The following is a 27,228-nucleotide window of genomic DNA, read 5'->3' as shown; positions in this document are numbered from 1 at the left end:
CCTAGTGCTCCCTTTGGTCCCCGGGGAACGCATTCTTTTACTCTCTGCCTCAATTTTATTTTAGTACTTTCTTTTTGTTTCCTCTGGTTATTATAGTCTCTCACACTGCATTAGAGTTTACCTCTAACCACAGTGGAGTTCTTCGGCTTCTTTTGCGCTTTTGATACGGAGGACTAAGCTTTCAGGGTCCAAAAGGACTCGCGATCATCTTGCGACCGCTCCCTGTGTGTGCTCAGGCGAGCGGGGGTAGGGGGCGCTTCTCTTGCCCGCTCACCTCTCTTTCTGCGGAAATCTTCCGGCCTTTTGTGAACGCGTTTCTTTAGATCTCTCTCTTCTTTGTCTTTTTTCTTCTATTGCTTATTATCTACGAGTTTCGCCTCTTTTTCTCTGTAATCTCCCTCTCCCCTTTCCCCCATAGAATACACGTTCCTCCACTTTGGAGTCAGAGTAATGGGTGCTTGAAGATCTCCATAGGCTCCGCGTAGCTTTTAAATACGGTTCAAACGTGCTCGCCTTCAGGATTCTCCGCCTGAGCTGTAGTGGCGTTTTTCCCCTCTGCAGTAACACATGTCAAAGAAAGCAAGCCCCAGTGTGTGTCCATATATGACTTTAGAACAGAGAACTGCCTCGTTCGGACGCAACGTTTGGGGAACCCTGTCCACTCCCACCCCCGCGTGCTCCCGCCTCCCCCTTCCCCGAGGTCACTCGCGTGCAGAACGCGATCGCCGACTACTCCCGCTCTCGTCCGGACTTCCTTCTGGGAGCCTAATAAACCTGGGGGAAGTTTAATCATTCCGCAGCGAGCCTGGCTCTCTCACTGGGCATGCTCAGTGGCCGGGCCCCGCTCGGGTGGTGAGTGGCTGTCTTGGGCGCAGGGCTCGGGTCGGCGGCCGCTTGGGCTCGGCTTCCAGGAGTGCGGGCTGGCTACTGCAGCCCCCGAGCCGGGAGCCAGACGCGCCCGCCGCCCCCGCCCGGACGCAGGGCCCCGCCAGAGCCGCGTCGTTCCGGAACCCCGGGCCCCCCAACTTCGCGCCAAGTTCGGAACCGCCCTCTGGGGGAGCCATGCAAATGACGACCAGGGACGTCCTGCTAGAAATGGACCAGGAGGAGGAAGACGACGATGACGGGGATATCGGTGAGCGAGGGGTTCCCCGGCGTGGGCCAGCGCCGGAAGAAGTTGGGGACTGCGCGTGGGCGCCGCGCCCTCCTCGGGGGTCGGCTTGCGGGGACCCTCGGCCGCTCGGAGGGGCGCAGGCGCCGGCGGACGGGGAGGAGGGAGCCCGCGCCGCGGTTCCGGGGCCGCAATGCGGTCGCCTCGCGGCTCAGCTGCCGGCGGACCGGCGCCCCCGTGAAGGCCGGGGAGGCGCGGGGCGCGCACGGTCTCCCGAGAACAGCGTCTGGGCGGGCCGCGGCCGCAGGCTCTGAGCAGTCATGCTAGATACAAGGGAGGGCTCCGCGCGCCGAAGTCTTGACTCAGAAGCAGCAACTTTTGGGTCATTTCCTCCCCCTCGAACCTGCACTGGGAATTCCGGAGGGCGGCGCAGGCGGGGAGCCCACCCCGGTTCGGAGAGCAGGGGTGTGACCCACCTGCATCCGCTGTAAAGTGAAAGAAAGGATCGGCTCCGGGAGGGAGGGTGGGGGTGGGTGGGGCGCCCCGGGAACCGATTTGTGGCCGCGGGTGGCGGCCCGGGATCCTTTTTTTTCAGCCGCAGAGCCCGCGGGGGCAGTGATTGGAGGAGTAAGACGTAGTCCGGACGGCCCTCAGGACATTTCTACAAGTCCAGAGAGCCCCTGGAGCTTGGCGGGCCGGGTCTGGGGGTGGGGGGTGGAAGCCAAGCCTGGGTGTTATCATTTCTAGTTAGAGTTTAAAATTGCAGACAGAAAGGAGGGAGAGCTGTTTAAGAGTAAAACAACCACAACAATCAAAAGGGGTGGGAGGAGGTGGGGAAGGGGAAAACAGTTGGACAAGGGAGACTATCACTGTCAGGGAATGATGACATACTGGGTCCCTCCAGAAGACTGGCAATTAAATTACCGTGCTGGTCTGGTCGGAGACGCTGAGTCTGTTTCCTGCACGCCAAATCAGTTTAAAACATAGCAGTTCCTGCTCATGTCCTAAAGTCCTGTTTTTCTCTAATAACGTTAGAAGTAACTTAATTTTAGGAGCTAGGTGTGGTTTTTACTTTATCATTTTCCCCCCAGCTGTATTGAGACACAGTTTACATATAACGTTGTGTAGTTTAAGACGTACAAAGTACTGAGTTGATACTTATATGTTGCAAAATGATTACCACTATAGCTTTAACCAACACCTCCATCACCTCACATAATTACCATTTCCTTTTTGTGGTGAGAACATCTGAAGTACACTCTCTTGGCAACTTTCAAGTACAGGATACAGTATTGATTATAATCACTATGCTGTACCTTAGATCCCCAGAACTTGTCTTATAATGGAAGTTTTTGTGCCTTTTGACCAACATCCCCCCCCCCCATTCTACTATTTCTGCGAGTTCAGCTTTGGTGGATTTCACCTATAAGTGATGTACAGTAATTGTTTTTGTCAGACTTATTTCACTTGGCATAATAGCCCTCCAGGTTACATCCGTGTTGTACCAAATGGCAAGGATTTCCTTCTTTCTCATGGCTGAGTAATATTCCATTGCCCACATGCAAGGGTGAGGAGCATGGTCAGGGGTGCGTATGGTGGTGGTGATGATGGTTATATATATGCACACACACACACATCCCCACCACATCTTTATTCATCTATACTTGGACAATTAAGTTGTTTTCATATCTTGGCTATTATAGGCTCTGCTCACTTATATCCAAAGAACTTGATAACTTCCTTGTTGACCAGGAACAAATTGAATAGAGGGGCTTATACTTCATGATTTAGCTTTACCTTTCATTCATTTGAGAACAATTTATTAGATGGAGGGAGCCAATAGTATTCTTTTTTTTGTTGTTGTTAGAAAACTGAAGCTCACAGGTTGATCTGTCCAGCTTTTTGTATAGCTAGTTAAGATTCAAACCCAGGCTTTCTGACTTGCAAGACCTGTGTGCATTAGTCCGCTTTCCACCTGGTCACTCAGCTGTCAGATAATGTATAATGCTGCTATTTAGCAGGCTTTACTGGTAAATCATGATTATATAAAAATGTAAATCATAGGAGCAAACTTTAAAAAAGTTATAATAAAGTAGCACAGTCTGTTTCATAGGAATATACTTAAAAAAAAGATTTGATTTATTTGAGAGAGTGAGGGAAAGAGAAGGAGCAGGGAGAGGGGCAGAGGGAGAAGCAGGCTCCCCGCTGAGCAGGGACCCTGATGTGGGGCTCGATCCCAGGACCCTGGATCATGACCTGAGCCAAAGGCAGATGCTTAAGCGACTGAGCCACCCAGGTGCCCCTCATAGGAATATACTCTTGTCTGTTATGGTGAGGTGTTACTGTTTATATTGAGTATTGTAAATAAATAAGGATAAAACCCAAATGGAAATCAAAGTAAGCTAGAGACTCTGAGCTTTGTTTATTCCACTGTGCCATCAGTAGATCTCAGTTTAGAAAGAAAACTAATTTGGTCTAGTCTATGTTTACCAGATAAGGCGTCATAAAATTTATCAAGTGTGTGGCAATACGTTCTTCCTATTTTTAATTACAGATGTAATTTATGCTGGTTCTATTGAGTCAAACTGTAACTATGTTTAATAAAATGTTAAATATCTCTACTCCTCCTTCACCCTTCCCTCCACAGGCCACTGATATTGACACTTTACTGTGTATAGGGGTCAATTCAACATTTTATGTCAGGCAACTAATATCTCAGCAGTTTTTGGTTGTTATACAAATTCAGTGTGGGTTGCACTGATTTTATAACAAGCGCAAATGTTTAGTGTGCCAATAGAAAGTTTGTCATTGTAAAGTAGTAAGTCTTTTTAAAGGTTAGCAGAAGTAGGCTGATGGTATATAGCCTTTAACAAAATAATTATAATTTCCAACTATGGGAGAGGAGGTTCTGGTGAAATGAAGATGGTAATTTTAACCTGTGCCTCTGGTTTTATAATGCAGAGCTATGTTAAAGCTGTTGGCTAACATATTCCTCCTAGTACTGGATTGTCATTACTAATAGTTGTATAATTTAAAATCCACTCAGGTACTGAAGATGTCTGTGTAATTCCTCTATAAATATTAACTTTATATTTCAGAACAGTAGAGTCATTTTTGACCTAGTTCCTGGGTAAAACATCTATCATCAGCTAATTTGCAAAACAGAAAAAGAAAAACTTTTAAACTAGATGTGGTCCCCGGTTTTAAGATATAAATGTTTTGTGTACATGTACGGAAGGGTGCCCTGTAGTAGACTGGGATTTAGGGCCCTTCTTTTTTTTTTTTTCCTACCAGTGGGTTTCTGCTTGCTTTTGAAGCACTGTTTGGTGCTTTACTTGTAAGGATTGCCTCCTTGTTTGACATGAACCTGACTAGAGAATCAAATATGGTAAATCTTACTATGAGCATCTTTTCCATATTTGCTTTACTCAGGGCCACCAGAAATTGTGCCCAGACATTTGTGGAATGAGGCAACTTGTTGGCATGAGAGCATTTTTGCAAAACACCCCTTATTTTCTAAATCAGCTCCAGTAACCAAATGCAGATGTGACACGTAGGCAGTAGTGGCAGGAAATAGGTGGCTTTTAGCCCTTATGCACTGTGCTGGTGCTGGTGGAGATCACATGTCCAAGGCAGGTTCTGTGGGCCTGGTGTGCAAAAAAGCGTTCTTGGCTGCTCTGCCTCCAGGACTACCCCCCCCCCCCCCATTAACCAGTGAATAAAATCCACCATTTCTTCCTGTTCATGTAGAAAATGATAGAAACATCTTTTATAGCTAAGAGGTAGGTAGTATATTTAGCGTGCTGATTATTTATTTATTTATTTATTTTGCATTTCTATGGTTCAGACTTTGCTGAGAGAGGAAAAATATTCTCAGTAAAGAAGGGAATTATCAGGAACAAGTCAGATGGTAGAGGCAAAAAGGTTTTGTTTCGATGCTTGGTTGGTTGCTTTGGGTTCCCAATCTGTTTATGGTAGAATTTACTCTCTGATCCCCACAGCTGATGGTCATGTCATTGGTTGGGGGGGGTGGGGGGCACAGTGTGGGCTAGAGGCCCATTACCCCGGAGCTGTGACGGTCCAGCTGTATCTTTCAAGTGCCTTTATTGGCTCCTTTTTTGATGTCACATTTTTACACAGACTTCCTGCACAAGATTTCTCCCTACAAACTTTGTTTAATCACCTGCAGATCTGAGTCTAGCCCCAGTTTTGCTTTATTCATATTAACTGAGCAAACCTTCTGTGCTCGGTGCAGGATTAGGTGTGGGGCTGGGTGTTGGGAGCCTAAAAATGAGTGAAATGCATCTCTTGGGCATGGGGAAGTGGGTTCCGTGGAACCAGCCCTTTGCAGTAAATGCCATTCTTGAGGTATGTACACAGCCATGGGAGGAGGTGTGGGAGGCAGCTTCCCAGCAGAGATGGCTGGGCTGGGTGCTGGAGGCCCAGGCAGGTGCGGTGGCAGGGAGGGCGGAGGGAAAGTCAGAAGTCCCATGGAGTTGGCTGTGGTGGAAGGGAGCAGCCCCAGGGCTAGGGAGGCAGGCAGGGGCTTCACCGGGAAGAAGACTCTGCATGTTTTAAGGATTTGGGATTTGGAGCGCCTGAAAGATTCTAAGGAAAGGAGTGATAGGATCCAATTTAAGTTAGGATAGATCTCCCTGGCAGCACGTTGGGAAATGGGGTGGAGAGGAAAGGTGGTAGAGGTAAGCCTTTCTAGGAGTCAGGTTTGGAAATGCCTGCAGTGGCCATGGGAATAGAGAGGAGTGGTCTGAAAGTTTAGGAAAGAGGTGACATCTCCGAGGCCTCAGAGACCCATTTGCTTCCAGCAAACAGCAACACTCTTGGACTTGAGCTGAGTGATTAGGTGGAAAGTGGTGGCAGGTGTGCAGGAGGGGAGACTTTTCTATTGTTCCAAGAAGTCTTACACTTTTCTCCTCTGCTTTGGCTCAGACCATTTCCAATCCTTGCTCATACCAGACTTAGCTCCTCTGTTTTTCAGTGGCTCACTCTCCTTCCAAGCCTGTCACAAACCTAGAAAGCTATTACTGATCCTCATTGCCCAAAGTGCCCACCAATAAATTGTCACACCCCTTATTTTTCTGTTCTACACAATTAGCATTCACTTTGTATTTTGTCTTTGTTGTTGATCATGTTGATCCCCACAACTAGAGTATAAATTTCTTGGGCACCGGGACTAGGTCATTTGGATCTTCTATAGATCATGCAAAATATCCCACACATTGTAGACATTCACTGCTATAATTAAAAAAATGTTCTCTTCCTCATCCTCTAACATATAAGTTCCCTGAAGGCAGGTGTCTTGCATGCTTTGTGTTCCACGCTATGCCCCTCATGCCTGGAGTGGTGCTTGCTCTTCAGTAGAAGCCCAGCAGATCATTGTTGAAAGACTTAATAAGTGAATTGCTCTTTTTAAATAGTTTGCTCTTTTTAAATAGTTTGATTAACGTTATGCTTAGGTAGTTTTATGGCCCTACTAGAATTCTCTTCTGTGGCACCTTGAGAGTCCCTGTCATCTGTTGATTGTACGTAGTTTATCAGGTACTCTCCTAGGTTCCAGGGTCCTTGACCTCCCATACCTCACTATCTAGGAAGGAGGCAGATACATGAATAGACAATTGTGGTAGTCTGTGATTAATGCTGCAATCAAGATGTGTGCCAGGGTGGTGGTATCAAGGAGAAAGCACGTAATCTTGCCAAGGGGACTGTTCAGTTGCAGTGCTTGAACAGCCCTGGAAGGGATCAGAAATAGATAAGTGGGTGGGGTTAGGACAACGATGTGTCTTGAGTATTCCCAGATGTGATTTCTCAAGAAATAAACTTTGATGCTGTCTTTATTTGCTGTGGCAAGGGAGAGATAGTCTCTACCAGGAGAATTGACAGTTAAAAAACAAAACAAAGTGAACTATCCTTAAAGCCTTTCTCTTTGAGTATAGTTTTGCCCCCCCCTTATATATATATATATATATATATATATACCTGTTATTTTCAATTTCAAATGCTCAGTCACAATTTATCTTCGGTGTTTTAACTTTCAAGTCAAAGAAATTGCTTTCTAAAGTGTTTCTCATCTCCTTTTATAATTCCCATTGTTCTTTTAATCTGACACAGACATAGCTCTAAAAGAGTTCCACATAACCCCTTTCTTTTTTCTCAAGTGGTTGCAGTATTCACATATGTTGATTGCAGTACATTTTTTTTTTCCTTTTGGAAACCAGTAAATTTAGACCAAAAGCTCCTGTGAAGGTTTCTGTCAGAGATACTGTTTAAATTCGGACATTCTTGAAGGGAGGTTATAATACATTATTAAGAATCCCATAATCTAGCTTTCAGTTGAAAGATGGTCTTAAACTTTCCAAGTGGTATTTGTAGCCGGTTAGATTAAAATGATTACGTTTTAATAAGAGTTTCCCCTCTAACTTCAGGTTTTCGTCTGTTATCATACGTATCAGTTTGTGTTTTGTATTCTAGCTGATACAGTACATCTTAAGGCAAAGTTTATATAGCCTTTGAGGGAGAAGTGCTATCGTACTCACCTTTGTACTGCACAGCCTGCATATCAAAATGCTTTTCACATAGTAGATACTCAGCAAACATTTGCTAAGGGACAGTTTTTTAGATTTTAATGGAAGCTTTGTATGCCATAAGATTAAAGCTTGATCTGCTTTTGATGTGATGTAGTCAGGGCTGGGTCTGTGTGAAAGTCACCAGTTTAGAACAGAAAAACATCATTTCCAATTACCTTCAACCAAGGAAATATACTTCTTGACTGATAACTCCTATGTAAAGATAGAGATTGTGAGAATTTGATACAATCAACTGATTGTCTTAAGTCATTATCGTCATTGTTATTATTGCTTTTCCTTTAGTTTTGCCTTGCTCTATAATACTGCAACTAAAATTAATTAGAATCCATCCCAAGAAGCAGCCAGTTTAAAAATACAAGATGAAAATGTCAACAATGGAATAGTGTGGCTATGTACCAAAGAGCAATTCAAATATTCCTTAGCCAGAACATCAGATGGAACATTTGTATGAAAGATAAGTTGAAGGGTTAATAGGCAACTTTCTCTGCTGTGGTATTTATTACTGCCCTGGCTACATGTCTGAATACTCACTGAAAGAACTTGCTGCGATAAGTTAATTCAGTAGCTAAAAATATGAATGAAAGAAAATATATTCTTTTGTGAAGTCCAGATGTTGCTTTTATATTTAATGCTTTTAATCTAGGACATTGAAACTCTACTACTTCCCACATAATTTAAAAATACAAATACTTGAAACTGAGGGAAAAAGGATATTGATCTTTAAGAAAAAGGATATTGATCTTTAAAATTATCTTTTTTATAATTGTAATTTTAACTTTGGCAGAACTTTAGCCATAGGTCAGTCATGCAAATAGATGTTCTTTCACAAAGTACAATTATGCAAATTATAGGCTTGTTTATAAAGCTTGTTTTATATAAACTAAGATTGTGTTGACATAATTGAATTTTTTATGATTTCTCCAGACATTTTATCTAGATATTTAAAAGATAATCTTTGGCTTTGTCACAGACAAAATGATGGCTAAATTTTTCTTGTGGCATCACATAGACACAGCCCTGAGCATTTTTTTTTCTGATTTGTGCTTAGTTTTTAAGAAAAATGATTCCCCACTAAATTGTAAGCAAACATTTTACACCCTTCTTACATATAAAACTCATACCTTTAACATTATTTTAAAAGTTTGTTTATATAATGATTTGAAACCATTGCATTCATTTTTGTATCATTTTATTTCTTTCTGCTGTTACTTATTAAATAAACAAGCTCTGGATGCTTAGTTTGTGTAAACGATAAGATCCCTTTTCTAAAAAAAAAAAAAAAAAGAAAAAAGAAAAACGAACAAGCAAAACCCACCATTGTTTCTAAGTGAGACAAGTAATAAAGAAACAGTATAAATTCATTGATCATAGATGCTACCTGGGAAAACTAGGAGATTCAAAGAGAGGGTGGGAAGTGAATCCCTGATGAGGGGGCTGGGGAGGAAAGACTAGGGGAAGGCGGTGTTGATGCAGAGCAGGGCCAAGGGAGAGGAACGGCCGGCTGTCAGAAGACCCGAGTTTGCGGTTGGCTTTGACATCCAGAATCTGTTACCTGAGGCCAGTTGATTGGCTTCTCTGAGCCTGTTTCTTCAGCCCAGTGGGGTTGCTAGGAGGATGCCAGGTGTCTGTACAGTGCTGAGTGTGGGGCCTTTCAGAACACTCCACAAGTGGTAGTTACAATGTCACCATCCTAATGCATTCATGTGTTTAAATGCTACTTCTTTCATTTTTTTTTTAAAGATCTCACCTCATTTTATTTTAATTCCAGTGTAAGAAGTGGCTACTCTTCACCTCCACCATCTCTAAGTCCTCTCCCCGTCAACACTGCTGTGTGTTTTGTGTTGCTCGTGTCACATCGTGTGTTTAGGAGCTGCCCACTAAGTGTCAGGTTAAGGATGACTGTGACAGGGGCTATGCTGCAGACATGTGTGTCTAAAGATAAAGGAGGTGAAGAATAGCATGTGGTTTCTGCAAAGAGATAATTATTGTGTGTTCCTCCCCTCCCCCCCGCCCACCAAACAGATCTTCAGACAGACTGACAGTGTTTTCCAAATTCCAGGAAACCTGTTACAGGAGGAAACTCTTTCAGGGAGTCTTAGCAAAAGATCCTAAGGGCTGACACTTAGTGGGGCTCCCAATCAATGGCTCATAAATGTAGAGATTGTTTTTCCATCAGTACTACCTGTGGCTTATCCCATTCTCTCAATTGTTGTCAGGCAGTTCTTGCCAAAGTATGTGTGCTCCCATGTGTCATCAGATAATTGTATGTACAAGACGTGGGGAAGGAGACATTTAAGTAAGAAGTCAGTAGCTTTTATTACCAATTGAATATCATAGGAGAACAGAGGAGAGGAAGATCAATATTGAGATTCTCAGTGGTCGGGGTGCTCCATGCTTCCACTATTACTACTGAAATTGGAAACGTGGATGATGGTTCAGAGATGTTTGCCATTCAGTGGAGGGAGGGCGGTCGGGTGGCACGTGGTGGCCGTGATTGTTTACCTGACATTAAGAACCCGTTTGACTTTACATCCTTCCCATCACCCCCATTCCAGTTCTTGACCATTGTGTGTTCAGGCAGGCAGTTTTGGCCCCTCATTCTCTAAACGACCTTGTGTCTCTGAGACAGGCCCTCCTGGGCCACCTTGTTATTTGAGCGCACCCAAACTCCATTCTTGCATCTGCAACCACGTGGGTCTGAAGGGGAGGAGGAGACACCCGCGCCTGAGCTCCCCTGTCGGAGAGATCCACTCTCTCCCCTCAAAGTCCTGGATGAGTGTAGGTCTTAGGGATCAGGTGGAAAGTGCTCTTTTCTTGAGGTTTGGATCTGCAGGGGAAAACCTGAATTTGATGAGAGATACTTATACCAGAGATTTAAAGAAAAGGATGACTTTTCCCTGTGTTGAAAGATTATCTCCACCCTCTGTCATAGTTCACCTCACCTTACCTTGGCCAGGGATGTGGATGGGCATCCTGTACTGTGTCAGGAAGAAATGGGCCTCTCTGTTGGCCTGTGGTCCTTTTTATTTATCCCTCATTGGCTCCTCAGTTGCCCATCATTCTCCTCAGAGTTCTTTATCTGACCTCTGTCCCCATGTTCTCCTCAGACAATTGCCGGAGGTAGAGACTACCACTGTTTACACTTCAGTTTTAGACAGATGTGATTCAAATTCTAGCCCACACATTCAAGCTATGTGACCTTGAGTGATTAACAGAACTTTCCCCTCCTCTCTAAAATTGAGCTGATACTGGAACCTACTTCAAGGATGACTGTATCAAAGTGATGTAATTAAAAAAAAAAAATCTTGCTCTGCAGGTTGTGGTACCTGATACAGTGAAGGCTCTCCATAATTAGAAGCTAATGTTAATATTCTGGGTAGCAGTTTTTACCTGTATCTCAGCCTAGATTTACCTCTTCTGTTTTTCACTAGAGGTTTTATCTTTCTTCCTTCCATGTGTATAGCTCATTGTTAGTCTTTGTCTTTTTCATTAAACTGTGAGTATCTTGAGGAGAACCGTCACCTCATTGAGCAGCATAGTGCTTGGCACATGGTAGGAGATCAGTACGTTCTTACTGAACGAGTAAATGGATGAGAGATTTTGATTATTGAAGGACTATGGTAGATTGGGAAGATAGGCCTTTGTATATAGACCAACCCTTGGGTAGGTTTTTATAACTTTGGAGCCTTAATTTCCGTATCAGAAAAATGTCATAGAGGTAAGGTAGAAAGGGTAGTGATACTTTATAGAATTGTTATAAGGTTTAATAATGTTAATATATAAAAGGACAAGGGGCAGTTCCTGGCACGTAATAGGCCAACAAATAATGGAGTCATTTATGAAACAAGCAAAAAATGGAGAAATACAGTATAAATGACTGGTGTAACTTAAGTTAGATTTTTCTAACCTGTTAAAAGACATGAATATGATGAATAGAGCAAAATGATAAAACTGAAGACAAGAGCACACAAAGAAATCGTTACCTTTATGGTCTGAATTGTTTTGAGTTTAGTGATATAAATAAATTAATGTCTACCTAATTTGCAAAAATAGGTATATGAAATGGCATTTTTCATTTTGTGTGTTTGAGGTTTGGGAATGATTTGCCTATACCCGATTGTTAGAACTTAAATACCACCGGGCCCCCTCCAGCAGCATCAGCCCTAACAAAAGTTAGATGTCCCATTCCATTTGGGTAGATCAAGGCAAAATGAAAGGAGGAAGGCTGTTTTTATCCCTAACTAGAGTTAAAATTATTTGCTTTATAGTTAAGTGTTCATAGAAGCGACTCTGCAATGAAGTGAAAATTTCATCTTTTGGTTACTGCAGTTCTTGTTGTCCATGGATTTTAACCTATATTCCAAATTGCCAGACTGTCTCATATTTCCCTCCTCCATTTAAATAGCATTTAGTACATATGGGGTACTTGCTTCTATAACAAGCACATTGCAGCTTACAAATCATAGAGGAGATGTGAACATTTCTAACAGGCCTTGTCATCTACTCTAAGGGTGAGCAACACAGTAAACGGCTTTTGAGCAATGGGGTAATCATGGTTTTCCTGAGAATTACAGCTGCCTAAACTGTGGCTAGTGGCTTGTTTCATACTCCAAGATACTTATTTTGAAGAGTTCAGCCACAGTCTTGACTAAGTTATTTGGCACACACACAAAAATCCATTTAAAGCTGATTGTGGAATTTGCTACTAGTGGCCTTCATAAATCAGGACTGTTGCTTTTTAAAAAGACATTTGCAGAGGGACTCCCGGGTGGCTTAGTTGGTTAAGCGCCTGACTCTTGATTTCAGCTCAGGTAACAATCTCAGGATGGTGAGATGGAGCCCTGTGTCAGGCTCCACACTGAGGGTGGAGTCTGCTTGGGCTTCTCTCTCTGCCTCTTCCTCTCCCCTCCCCCTCCCCCGCCAGCCTGTTCCAGTGCTTGCTCAAGCTCTCTCTCTCAAAAAAAAAAAAAAAAAAAAAATGCCTAGAGATTTCAGTGAGCTCAGAGCACTGGATTAATAGTGTCTTCGTGGTCTTTACCTCTTTTGGGTCATGTACTATTTAAAATCTGAGGCTAAGAGAACCGGAGAAAGAGAATTCCAGCTTTAGTGAAGCTTGTTTTCTAATAAGCGATAAAGTAAAAACCAAAAACGCATGCAGACATCCATTCATTCACCTAATGACTGTCCAGCTCCTTCTGCGTGCCAGGCATTGTGCTCTGTGCGAGGAATTCAGCAATACACGAGGCAGAAGTGGCCTCTGCCCTCAGCGAGGAGGGAGGACAAACATGCCGACAGATCGGTAGCAAATTACATGTAAAGACTGTGGAAAAAAGAGAAACTGAGCCAGGAGAGTACAGCTGAGAATAGAACTTGGGTATTTCCACAGCCAGTTCAAGGGGGTGGCCCTCGCTGGAGGACGGCTGACAAGTGCAGCTGTTCTTTTCGTAATCCTAAAAATAACACGGCCTTAAAGTGTCATCTTTAAAAAGTAGGTCTGTTGAGAAGGATCAGGACGTACATTAGATTCATGTGTAAAGCGCCACAAATGTTTTCAGGCTCGCAACTCCAGTTGTGCTGTGCAGGGCCAGCCCTTCGTGAGGAAGCTTTGTTTGTTTGGATTTCTGCAGCTGTTAATGCACTTTCGAGGTGAGCAAGTAGCTCAGTCTATACAGTGCTGTGCCCCTGTATTCCTTGGTTGGTTGGTCAAACCATTAACTGAGTTGGAAAGCCACAGAACCCGGTAGGTCACCCCCAGCTCCCTAAATTCTTCCTTTGTGGCCCAGTGTAGTATTACATTCCACCTTCCTTCAGTTAATGATGGGGCTGAGAGGCTGGGCTGTGGCAGTTCTGTGCAATTTACCCCCTGTGGACAGAGGAGGAGGAACGAGAGAAGGAGCAGGTGCATCTTGTCCCCCTGGTCCACATTTTCCTCTGCTGACTTGAATGGGGCAGGGAGCTAGCAAAGGGCACTTTGGGTGTTCAGCCAGGAACTGGTTCTCCACTCTTCCTGCCCTGCTTTGCTAAGGCATATGGCTCATTGGAAGTGACTGACACCACAGGAAACCTGGTGTGCCCCCTCAAGGACTTTCCTCTTGAGAAATCCCAATACTAGAGAGTCAAACTCTAGAAGTCCTTAATAGCCAAAGTACCCTGGTAATAGAGTAATGGTGAAGATGCAAATTAAAACTTGTTTTGGGGGCGCCTGGGTGGCTCAGTCGTTAAGCGTCTGCCTTCTGCTCAGGTCATGGTCCCAGGGTCCCGGGATCGAGCCCCACGTCGGGCTCCCTGCTTCACGGGAAGCCTGCTTCTCCCTCTCCCACTCCCCCTGCTTGTGTTCCCTCTCTCGCTGTGTCTCTCTGTCAAATAAATAAAATCTTAAAAAAAAAAAAACAAATTTGTTTTGTTTTCAGTTACTAGGGTAGAAAGAAATGGATGGAAATTCTGTTTTCATTTACTATTAAAAAAATCCTGTTTCCTTTCTGTGTTGGGATCTTTCATACATGACTGAAATCCAGCAAGCAGTGTGATTGTAATATTAAACTTATTGTTTTAGTCATTGCATCTCATTCCTTCCAAACTGGGAATATTTTCTTTATGAATACCTTTGAGATCAAGTATAAGAGATACTACCATTAACCCTTTGCCATGCTTTTACCTGAACCCTCTATTCTTAGTAATGTTTATTTAGTTCTGCGGTGTTTTTTAACATTGAAAAGTCATGTTTTACATACAGTAAAATACAAAGTAAGCTGTTCAGTTTGTTAACTTTTGACAAATTTTATGATCATCACCCAAAACAAGATATATAGAGGACACTTGCATTGCTCTTTCAAGTCATGCCTTCCTCCCCCAGTCCAGGTGAACAGTGAATGAATTACACGATAAATTGGTTTGCCTGTTCTTGAGCTGCCTGTAAATGGAATCCTGTAGAATGTAGTCTTTTGTGTGCCTGGCTTCTTAGCATCATAGTTATGGAGATTTATCCATGTTGTTTTGGGTATCAGTCGTAATCCAGTATATTTTATATATAAGAATATCTGGAAAAAATTTTGAATTCAATCATGAAATAGTACATCTCTCATAGGTAGCAGCCTAGTAATACTTAACCTTTTAATTTTATTTTTACTTTAATGTCAGATTTTTTTTTGGTCTCAGTTATTTTTATAACCCCTTTAGCAGTTCACACAATGCCTTGCCTGTAATAGGAAATCAGCAAATGTTTTCTTAAGATGGAAGGGAATGTGTGAGGAAAAGTAACTCCTATCTCATTTTATAGAAATTCAAATTTTAATTACCGTGCTGTGATTGTGCAACATGACTGCCCGTTCATTCTGAGCATTAGCCCACTGACGATTTTACTGATGAGCATGGTACCTGCCCGAAGTGGACATTTGTGGAGGCTTTCCTTCCATGCAAGCAGTTCAAGCATAATCATTTATTTTTCCAAAAGCTCAGCTCTTATTGATGTTTTTTACTGGTAAAAATATTCTAAACAGAAATTATTAGCCTCATTTGGTAACTGAAGAGCTCTGAGAACAGAAAAGTAAGGGGGAACCTATCCAAAATGAAGGAGTGATTCAGTGTTGGTGCATGATATTAAGTTCCAAAATATTTGTTCAAGCACATGTGTTCCAAGTTCCCAGAGAAGTTACTGATGCTGACGTTATTTCCCTTAAGGATGACTCATGATCTCTTGAGTCTGGTTTCCACTGCAGTTAGTCATCTTCATGGCTTGGGTTAAAGCAGGCTTTCACTCTGCCTGGATTCCAGGCTTCACAGACCCCACTCCCCAGCCTCCACCCCCAACCCTCCCTTGATTCCTATCTCCTGGCTCAGCCAGGAGTCTTTGCAACCATTTCTGGCTCCAGGCAAGAAGGATTTTAAACTTCAGCATTTAGTAGCAGTCTAGCAATAACCTTGTGTTTGTGTTTCAGTTTTGATCATTTGGCCTGTCCTTTTCCTTTTTTCCCCCAGTTGCCCAAACTCCTTTCTCAGAAACGTGCTTAGAACCCCAGTCTCTTTATTCTTCAGGTCCGGTCTTACTCAGCAATGTCTTCTAATTGCCTTCTTGCCCTGGGTGTGAAGTCCTCCCCCCCACCCCCCACCGGTGGCGCTCCCTGCCCCAGCTTGTGGCCGACCCTGATAATGGCCTGCCTATGTCCCCAGATTTAGTAACACAAGCTCTACTTCTGGTTTCTTCTTTAGCTGTTACACCAGTGGCACCTTCAGTCTTGGACCCTGAATTGTGATCAAAGTGCCGTATTTATTTTCAGGCCGCTAACTTAGTCGTGGCGCACTGCCTGCTCCAAGTAGGGCTGTGCGTAAGAGTGGGATACAGTTTCCTGCAGGAAGAGATAGGAGACTTCACTTCAACCTGACACCTGAGAAGGATCAAGTGTTTACTGGAATGTGGGGAAACCACCTCCTGAGCAGTAGAAATCAGTGCCTCACATGGAACAATTCTATTCAAAAGCAGTTCAGGATGTTGGGGAGTGACCTAGTTGAGCAGCAGGGTGTCTGAGCAAAGCTTGCACTCAGCAAGGAGTGCTGATGGCTGGAGCTGTAAGCCAATCCCCCCAGTCTTCAGTGTGGAAAATGGATATATTCTTAATCTTGTGCATATACTTAAAAAACTCCCCTAGTCAAAATTTCCAATTTGAAAATGTGCTGGGAATCTCACAAGTTGAGAACCACCCGTCTTGCCTTTTCCCTTCTCTAGCTGCTGCTGAGGGTGTTCCTGAACTAGCCTGCCTGTCTCTCTCCACCTTTCTTGGTTACCACATCCTCTCTTCAGGCGGCCTTCCTCCCTGCCCTGGGTGTATTCCCCAGCACTTGGTCTGCCCTTGAGGCCAACTTCATCCCGCCCAGGCAGGCAGGCTCCAGACTGAAGATCTTTACTGAAGGTCCCATTCTGGCTCTTACCAGGTCATCCTGTCTTTGGAAATGAAAGGCTGTGTATGAAGAGAAGAGGGATCTCATCTGCCTTCAGAGAGGGAAATTAGTTCTAGGTGAACACACAGCCCAAACAGGCCTAATCTTGTGACAGAACCTAGACATCGGTTTAAATTTAAAAAAGTGATAAATGCTGTGAATAGGTAAACCACAGGGCTTCTTGTCCAGTTAGAGCTGGTATGTGCCACTGCCATTTGCTTTATTAAGCTTTATGAGCTCTTCAAAATGGATTGAGAAAGGTTCCCTCTGAATTTTTTATTTTATAAAATAAGCAAGGTTACAGTGTTGCACATGCCTTTCAAAAAAACTCTATTGTGACTTCTGACTTTTAATCTGCAGCTCATGTAGAAAAGTATATATGAATCAGTATTTTACCTATGTATGTAGAAAATCCATCACCTGTGACTTCTGTATACCATGTTAATTTATTTGTCCACTAGGAGTGAGAAATAATCTAAATAATAAATTATTTGTGATCAATTGCTTTGTAACATTTTAAAGCCTATGTGCTTTTGTACGTAGGCTTTAAACATAGCCTACATAGGAGTACATAAACATAGTGTACATAGTAGTCACCCTGGCCTTGCATTCTGAACTTTTAAAACCACTTTCTTAGTGTTGCCCAGCCAGGACTACTTGGAATAAAGCATTTAATTTTTTTTTTTAAAGATTTTATTTATTTATTTGTCAGACAGAGGGAGAGGGGGCGGAGAGAGAGAGCACAAGCAGGGGGAGGAGCAGAGGCAGAGGGAGAAGCAGGCTCCCCGCTGAGCAGGGAGCCCGATGTGGGACTCGATCCCAGGACCCGGGGATCATGACCTGAGCCCAAGGCAGACGCTTACCCAGCTGAGCCACCCAGGTGTCGTAGCGTTTAATTTTTTTTATGTATCTCTCTCCTGATTTTAAAGCAGTGATTGAATTCACCTGCTTTTTGGCCTTATTGAGATGTTTGTAGATAAGTCTTTAATTACTGTGATTAATTACTGCCGGTTAAATGGGAGAGAGTCAGACAGTACAATTGCCTTCTCATTTGTAGCAAGTTACCCTTTGTCCTTTGTTTTATAGAAATAACTACAAATACTTTATATAGTATAATAGAAATGCTATACACAGCTTTCCTGGGAACTTAAGCATTGATGGGAACGGGAAATATGGTAGTAATATAAAAATCATATTTGATTTTTGATGACAGAATAGTAAAGGTTTCTGTTCATGTTCTTCATGATTCCTGCCTTTTTTTTATTATAACCATTAGAAGGTGAATAGATGAAAGGCTTTTTTAAAAAAGATTTTATTTGTTCATTTGAGAGAGAGAGAGCACATGAGAGGGGGGAGGGTCAGAGGGAGAAGCAGACTCTGCTGAGCAGGGAGCCCGATGCAGGACTCGATCCTGGGACTCCAGGATCATGACCTGAGCTGAAGGCAGGCGCTTAACCAACTGAGCCACCCAGGCGCCTGATGAAAGGCTTTTTAAAGGAGAAAATCTGGGAGGCATCTTTGAGGAGACTTGTGGGTGCCTTAGGCACAGAGGATGACCTTTTTGAGAAACTGACCAGAAATATGCTGGTCATTCCACAGCTGTTTTCCGGATCGTCCAAGCACTGGTACTACATGGGTTCTTAACTTGGGGTCTGTAGGTCTTCATGCTTTCTTGGGAGCAGGAGAGTTTCTGAATCCCCAGACTGTATGGGAACTGTGTTCAGTTGCATATTTACAGGTCTCTGGTGAAGAGAGTCCATAAGTTTCATCACATTCTTAAGGGGCTCCTTGATCCAAAAGGACTGAATTGCCAGTTCCATAAAAACTGAGGCAGTTACAATACAGATTTCACGAGTTAAGGTTTGTCAGCTGCACGGTGGTATAAAATTGTTAACCCACACTACTGCCTTTGAAATTAAAAACCTTTCTTTTCCTGTGCTGGCCTCATCAGCAACCACACTGATAATTCCTAAGGTCCACCTGCTTTGCAGTGTGTGCACTACAGTGGATTTCCTTAGGTAGTGGTGTTGGGAAGAAGACCAGAAAAGGAATAGAGATGTTGTGATTTTTTTATATTTCTTGACATGTGACTTCCTGTTTTAATTGGGAATCTTTGGTCATTGGAGACAGAAACCCAAATCGAACGGGCTTAATAAAAAGGGAATTTATTAGTGTAATAACTGAAAGGTGCAGAGGTCGTTTGAGCTGCAGGAGCCAGCCTTGCCCTCGGGTTTCGGGGAAGCTCTCCTTGTTGCTAAGTGGCAGTGGTGGTTTCGTACCTTTTAATCCTTTTTCACCATGCTGTCCCGAGGAAGAAAGGGCTCTGGTGATTTCTACTCCCTAGAAATCTCAGCAGATAGCTCTCATGGGATTATAGACTGATCCCTGAAATTGCCATTATGGACCTAAACTGCAGGGATTGTGGAAGTTACTTTAGCCGCATAAATGACAATGGGGAGTATGCACACTTCCATTGAACTTATTATCGTCTAAAACCAAAGTGGCAGTGAAATTTATGTCAGTTCAGTGTACTGAAGTGTCATGTTTTAATGTTCATATAATCTAATAGTTTTATGTTTGCTTTTCTTAATATAAAGATTGGAGACATCAGATATGTTCTATTGCTCTATCTTAACAAAAAAAAAAAACCCTGATTTTTGGGGGGGCCCTCATTAGGTTGGTGGTGTTAGTGGCTCTTTCTAGAGAAGTTATGGCTAAATCTGCTTTCACCCTGTTTGTTTTTTTTTTTTTTAAACACAAATGTTTTTCACATATTTCTCCAGTATAAAGCATTAGAAAAGGCTGGTTTGGCAAGGGTTTCTGATGTTAGCATGACTAAATGGAAATCTTTACTCTGCTACTTACTGTTTTTGCAACCTTCAGTAAGTTGTTGAATCTCTCAGCCATTTTTTCTTATTATAAAGATAAAATGAGATAATGTACTTAAAGGACTTAGTACTGTGCCTGGGATTAGTAGCTATATTAGCCAAATTATGCAAGTCTCATGATTTCAAATAAAATTATTATAATATGTATAAGAACTTAGTTACAGGCATTCATGAATGGGCCTATTGCTAATTACTATGCCTATGGAATGAATCTGTTCATTCATTCTATTTTGCATAGATTCTCTTGGGTAGGATTCTAGAAGTTAGATTGACATTTTAGTCAAGAAAACCAAGAATATTATTAAGTTGACAGACGTAGCTGCATTAATATTACTAATAAGCATTACTTGTGTTACTGAATTAGGTCTGAAAATACCAAGAGGGAAATTAGCTTAAAGCACTGAATTTCTAAGTCTGTCTGAGTGTAAGTACACAGTACGTCTTTAATTGATTTTATTCCTCAGGTGACTTTATTCAGTTTATTCTGGGGCTCAGTCTTCATAATTTTATAATATGAATGAATAAAAATGAATATAGTCATTTACCTTTTATAATAAATAGTTCCAGTCAGAATTATTGAATCAGTGACATTCTTTAGAGCCAAGACTGAAACCTATTGAAAGTTTACTTTGTGGTTTTTGGTTTTCTTGCACTTTCCAGTGTAATCCTTTCTGAGTTCTTCAGGGTTTTTTTAACCTGGGTCAGTATAGTGTCTGAAATATTTCTACACTTGGGAATTCAAGTCAAAATAAACATTGCTGTGAGGAAAAAGTAATGGGACCCAGGTTGCTGGGCCTTGAAAAAGAAAGCTGACTAGTAGACTCTAATAATGCAGAGAGTCCAGCTGTGGAAATGGGTATAGAGAGAATCTTAGTGGATTTAGGGAATTCATTCTTATAATTAACCTAATGATATAGATTGTTAAACACTTAATGGGGTCCAAATATAGACTTTTTCCTAAGAATGTTTAAAAATAGACAAGACAATGATTGGTCTGACTTTGATATAGTGCTGCTTCAAACGGGTAGAGCAGATGACTTCACGTGGGTCAGTTCTGTCCTACTTTCTAATGAAATCCATTAACCTAGGATTTAAATGTCTGCTCTGTGCCTATCAGTGTTAAAAACTAAGAAGGTGCCTAAAAAAGAGTAACCTATATTAAGTGGCAGGTATAATTATAAATACTTCATATGTATTAACCCATTTAATAGTTATAATGATGCAATTAAGTAGGTGCTATTATTATAATAACCACTATATGGATGACAAAATCGAGGGTCAGGAAAGTTAAGTAATTCGCTGTAGCCACACAGCAAATGAACGGTGAAGGCAGGATTGAAACTTTGGCTCAAACATTAAGCTGATTCCTAGATGGTCTAGTTACGGATACAAACATGAAAAGTAAGAACAGTGAAGAACAGTGTAAATATTTGATTAATGTACTGGGGGATTATGAATCTTACTTCATAATCTATAGAATCTCATTGCCATTAATTTTGTTTCATCCTCTCGAAAATCCTCCCTAGGTGGAAAGCTGATCTAGATATGACAGTAGTCCTTAGCGTTAATGGAAGGAAAAAGTTTGATAAATACTGCGATCCATCAGGCTCCGTGCTCAGATTCTCTCCCTCTTCCCCTCCACCTCCTTTCTCTCTCTCAAATAAATACATCTTTAAAAAAAACAAACCTTCCACCAAGTAGTAAGGCTGAATTTTCTTTTGTGTCTTCAGGGAATATACATGAGGTAGTAAAGAAAATGTATTTCATGATTATGAAACTTTTTAGAAAAAACAAAACCAGGAATTTGAGAGTGAGTTGACCTGAAGGAATATGGAGGAAGACCCTGGCAAAAGTCATTTAAACAAAAGGTTGTGCCACTAACTAGTACACGTAGGACCGCACTGAGTCTTAGATACTATTCCAATTCAAGGCTATCTGGTCTGGGCCTGTTTATCCAGCCTTAGCCAAAAATAAGACCTGCCATTTATAATACCTCCTTTTTTTGCGGATAAGTCTGCTGTGGAAATGGAAGCTGTTACCCTGAGTCAGGATTGTTGTCCAGTGATACTGAATTAGCTTAACCTTTCTGGTCTAAAAGTTGTCTTAAAATCATGATAATATCTATCAGTGGTACCACATAGGACTTTTTGTGAGAATGAAATGATAGAGTAGATGTTAAACTGTTTTCAAAGATTTTGAATTGCAGGCTGACAGAGAGCATTGTCCCAGATGCTGTGATGTCCTGGTCCTGCCATGCCTTGTAAATACAATAACTTCTTCGTTTCTGAAGCTGCAATTTCCATATCAAAGAAGCAGAAACTTGAAAATGCATGATTAAAAAACTGTTATCTGATAGTAGGAAAGAGTACATTATACAGGAAATTTGCCTAATTTGTATCCTGTTCATGAGATATCCACAAATACTATTTTTTTAAGTTGTGATCGGCATTTCATCTTGGGTAGTTCTTCTGAGGTGTTTATTCCTTTGGATTACAATCGGCCATTTTGAATTTGATTTATTAAATATCTGCAAGTGTATAAAGGTTTACAAATTCAGAAAATTCTTTTTAACGTAATAGAATTCTTTTCATTCTCAGGAGTGCAGTCATGCATTTGAAAAAAAAATTTTTTTCCCCTGAAGACAGATTCATTGGCAAGGCAAGACATTCCAATTGTAAGGCATTTCAGGGATCTCTTTTTTGTGTGGAGGATAGGATATGGAAGATACAGGTTTGTTGAAGGAAGAATATATATCCATCAGGTAATGAACTTGGTTTTCAAAAATCTTGATAATATTTCATGTGAGTTTAGAGTAAAGCTGCTTCTGGACACTGATGATTCAGCCATTTGTGGTCATCTGACCTTTAGATACTTCCAGTGTGCCAATCGCCTGAATGTCCGTATTCTATTCTATCCACTTTTCTTTTTAAATGGCTGCTAGAACTTGTTTCTTGATCTTTGGGGTCCTCTTCTTTATTAATTAACAGTTTAATGAAGATAGTATCCAAAAGACTAAGGTACTTAATGAGAGAGCTCCTTACTGAGCAGATCATTAATCTGCAATTTCAGGTTCATATGAAGCCTAACGAACACCTGATACATTTCCCATAAACAGTTCACACAAAAGGATAATCTTGGGAAGCTCAGTGCTGCCTTTTAGTATATATTTCAGCTACCTAAGGAAATGAAACTCAAGAATTGTGTAACTGGATCTAATAAAAGGTCAAAAGTTGTCTTAAGAAGTTGGAATAAAACATTGATTGTATAAATAATGGAGAAAGTAACACCAAGGTTTACCTGAAGACATTTCATGTGAAATGGGAATAAAAAGGTGAAATCTTATGCATACTGTTTGAAGTTAACACTGTTGTCCACATTACTGCAGCAAATGTTGGTCAGAACTTTTATTCCATACTCTCCAAACAGTAATTCTTCCCCAATTTCACCCAAGGAAAGTGTTCAAGATAAAGGCATAAGAAAGAGAAAATATGTCAGAACTTTTCTTAACTTTTAAAAATAGGTAGAAGAAACAACTTCTAAGAACATGCTCAAGTACTTTTGAGTTCACACATAACAGAATAAAAGGGTGGAGGTGGTTTGTGATGAAATCAAGATGGGCTCTTTGAAAGAACAGAGCTGGGAGCCTGGAGACCTGGTTTCTAGTTTTATCATGGTTGCTAACTAGTGACTTTGGATGTTAAACCAGCTTGGATCTCTGTTTCCTCAAAGCAAGCAGAGTTTCACCAGCAGATCTTTAAAGTCCCTTTCAAATTCTGTAATTCTCTGTGCTGCATGGCAAACTATCTTAAAGCTTAGTGACTTAAAGCAATACTCATGATTTTGCACAGAGATTCAGCCAGGGCTTGGCTGAGTAGCATTCAGCCAGCAGATGGTCTGGTCCAAAAAAGCTTCAGTCCTGTTTCTCTGACCTTGGCGGGGGTGTCTGGAAGGCTGAGCTTGCTGGGGCTGGTCATTGGAGTACCTACATGCAGCCTCTAAAGCATGGCGGCCTCAGGGTAGTGGGATTTATTTCGTGGCAACTCAGGGTGCAGAGAGTAGGGATCCCGCAGACAAGACAGAAGCTGCATGGCTTCCTAATGGCTTAGCGTTGGTGTCACAAGCACCATTTCCATCCTACTCTATTGAAGGAAGCAGTCATAGGCCTGCCCAGACTCAAGGGGAGGGGATATGAGCCCCCACCACCTAACGAGAGGCATTGCCAAGAATTAATGGCCAGAGTTTAAAGTTGTTATAGTCCCATTCACCATGTATGGTAAAGTTTGTTCTACTGTGGTAAAGCTTGCTGTTTTAAATTTATTGGAAAAGTCATGCAGGGGCATGACTTGCATGCTGATGACTAAAATTAATACCCTTTCTTCCATTCCTCCTTTCTTGCCCATTCTCCTCTAGTTTTTGTTGATTAATATTTTAAACTTGCATTTTATTTGTTCAGCCTACTGCTCAGGGTCTCTCAGCCACCACTTAAGCTTTTTTTTAAATTGTTATTTAATTAAAGAATACTGACATCTTGAAAAGTAGAGTTTGACAGCATTTTCTTTTTTTATTTAATTTAATTTTAATTCAAGTATAGTTCATATACAATGTTATATTAGTTTCAGGTATATGATATAGTGATTCAACAATTCTGTATATTACTCAGTGCTCCTCAAGAGAAGTGTGCTCTTAATCCCCATCCCCCGTCTTCCCAATCTCCCCACCCACATCCCCTTGGGAACCATCTGTTCTCTATAGTTAAGAATCTGTTTTTTGGTTTGTCTTCACCACCCTTTGTTTCTTGAATTCCACATATGAATGAAATCATATGGTATTTGTCTTTCTTTAACTGACATTTCACTTAGTGCAAAACCCTCTAGCTCCATCCATGTTGTTGCAAATGGCAAGATTTCATTCATTTTTATGGCTGAATAATATTCCATTGTGTGTGTGTGTGTATATATATGTATATATATACACACACATACCACATCTTTATTCGTCTATCAGTGGACGCTTGGGCTGCTTCCATAGTTTGGCTACTGTAAATAATGCTGCAGTAAACATAGGGGTGCATCTGTCCTTTGGAATTTGTGTTTTTGTATTCTTTGGGTAAATACTCAGTAGTGCAATTACTGAATCATATGATAATTATATTTTTAATTTTGGGGGGAAGCTCCCTACTGCCTTGCACAGTAGGAAATACTGGCTACCCCAGTTTGTCAAGAGCATTTTCCATGGGTCTGACTTGGGGTGAAGTGCACAGGACATTTCCCAATCTTTTCATTTCTGATAAGTGGTTTCTTGAAATAAGGAATAGATAATAAGGTAATAATGCTGGCTTCACCTGGCAGAGCACACAGACAATCACAAAAAAAATAATTTTAGTAGTTGGAAAACCATAATTTATGATTTAAACAACCAAACTACCTGATGTGATGTATCCTCTTTACATAATTTTGAAGTTAAGTGAAATACTTTGAATTAATCTCTCCTGGAGACCTGTATTTATCTTGACTATGACAGGTGGTGTTGTAAAGGATTTAAAGAAATTACTAAGCAAATATTACAGGAAAGTGGTCAGAAAGTTCTAAACATAAACATATCTCCAAAGATGCTTAATCATTTTTTAGAAGTCTAGGGAATTTTTTAAACTACTGTTTTTAATAGCTGCAGTTTATAAAAAAATGACATCTCTCCATTGTTTCTTAGGGGCACATGCTGAAATTTGGCTGATAATCGGTGTTCTCATTAAATACTCATTTCACTGCTGTGAAGGAGTTTTTTTACTCAGGCCCATTAAGCTTAGAGTTGCTGGAACATAGTTACAAAGAAGTGGTGTACTTGGACACAGGTTGGAACAGCCTTCAAAGTAGGTAATTTACCCTTCTATTAAGTCAAAACAATTCTCACAGTTATTTGTGGCTCAGAGTTAACTTATAAGGGGGTGGTGGGGGAAATCAGCATTTATTTTATTTGATATTTTTAAAGTGTATTCTTTCATTATGTTTTAAATATAATGGTTTGGTCATCGACACACTTCAATGTAAATATAAATTTCAGCTCTGAGGGGTAAGATACAGTAGTAAGGATATGATCTTTTAATCTTTTCCTCTAAATTAACTTTGGAGACTTGTGAAAACCTTCACACAACAGGGAACTATGATTCTTGACTCATTCAGCTATCGATGTCTTTCTTTTGAGGTTTCCTCTGGGGAAAAAAGTTACCACTTTATTCATGTATACTCTCTGCAGGTGCTGACATGATTAATACTGTCTTATTAAAGGCTTATTGTGTCTACTTTTTAAAATGGTAACTTTTCCTTCTTCTGTAAAAAAAAATTTCTTTGCTTTATTGATAGCAAGGTATTCTGTAGACCAGCATAACCTAAGTCAAGATCCTTACAGGAAGTAGTGAACATTCTATAATTTGACGTGTTTAATATCACATTTATTTAATTGTATATGTATTACATTGTCACTGGAAGAAAATGAGAATATATATAGGAAAAAAGAAAATTATAGCACCTAATAATGTCTGTTAGCATTTTGGTTTATATCGAGAGTGAAATAAAAAATATTTTAACAGCCAATATGATACAGGCACCAACTAATCAGAATGAACTCTGGCCTTACATAACACATACTGTCTGGTTAAAATTGGTCTTGGGTTGTATCCCTCTGGGTGTTTTCCCATTGATAGACATGCTATATGTATTTTAAACAATCAGCTTTATTACCATGACTCCCCTACCCCCATAAAGTATTTATAGGCTTCACAGGATGATTCCACCAACTCAATCTGTATATGAGAAATAGAAGTTGAGTCCATAGAATTGAAATATAAGATTATTTGCTTATTTGTGAATTTCCTTTTGACTTCTCTTGTTAAACATATAATAATGGAAGATTTCCATTTAGTAAAAGGACATGTACATCCTCTTAAAAACAGCACATTTTAGGAAAAGAAGTTTAGTCTTGCAGATTATCTTCTTATCTTATATCTTATCTGCTCGTTCCTACTGGCCTTTCCCATTTGAAGTCAGTAGGAGTCCAGAGCTTGCTTCTCATCTCCCTCCAAGCCCCCTGCCACTGATCTAGTTGCAGGGAAGAAAAAAATAGAATTCAGAAATCTCTAAATATATGAAATTATTCATTGAGCTAATTTATGAAAGGCATATTGATGCCATTAATAACAATGAAATGTGCAATCGAGGTCCATGGAAGAAGCACGATTTAAAAAGCTTGAATATTATCCCTAAATCTGCCCATGATTATAAGTTAGAAGATATATAATATCATTAACAACCTTGATGGTTAACCTTTTGCTATATTAGTACATGAAAATATATAATTAAGGTGTTCTTTCCAAGCCATATGAATGCACTAGATTACTTCGAGTCAGTTATTTTAGTTATAGGTGATCATCAATATCATAGTTCTCTTATCTGTAGAATGAAAGGTTTGTACGAGATTATATCCAAGAGTCCTCCCGGCTTACTCATTCTGTAATTGTATATTAATAACCCTTACAGTGAAGCTAGTAATGTTTGATTCACACTTTAAATTTGCAAAAGCTCTTCAGAACTCTCCATGTAATAATTCCAGAAATTTCATCAATCTTATGAATGAGGAGGTTGATGGATCCTGCATGGTACAGGAAGGAGAAGGCAGTAGGGAAAGACTTGGGAGTTATAGTTTG

The 27,228-nt window shown here is 41.0% G+C and overlaps 1 protein-coding gene across 2 annotated transcripts in view; it reads left to right on the top strand.

Annotated features, from left to right (window-relative positions):
• Positions 1–718: 718 nt before the first annotated feature.
• ANO6 (anoctamin 6) overlaps positions 719–27,228 on the top strand; it is a 185,659-nt gene continuing 159,149 nt past the window's right edge. The window contains exon 1 of one of the 2 annotated variants that reach the window (XM_073882090.1): positions 719–1,135. In XM_073882090.1, the coding sequence (XP_073738191.1) occupies positions 1,063–1,135 (73 nt within the window). In that variant the 5' untranslated portion in view covers positions 719–1,062. The remainder of the gene's footprint in view (positions 1,136–27,228) is intronic. The other variant, XM_025883240.2, reaches the window with a different exon arrangement.

Source organism: Callorhinus ursinus, unplaced genomic scaffold, assembly GCF_003265705.2.
Source record: "Callorhinus ursinus isolate GAN/ISIS: 27379988/994484 unplaced genomic scaffold, GSC_fseal_2.0 scaffold44, whole genome shotgun sequence".
Classification (NCBI taxonomy): domain Eukaryota; kingdom Metazoa; phylum Chordata; class Mammalia; order Carnivora; family Otariidae; genus Callorhinus; species Callorhinus ursinus.
This window is presented reverse-complemented; position numbering and strand designations above follow the sequence as displayed.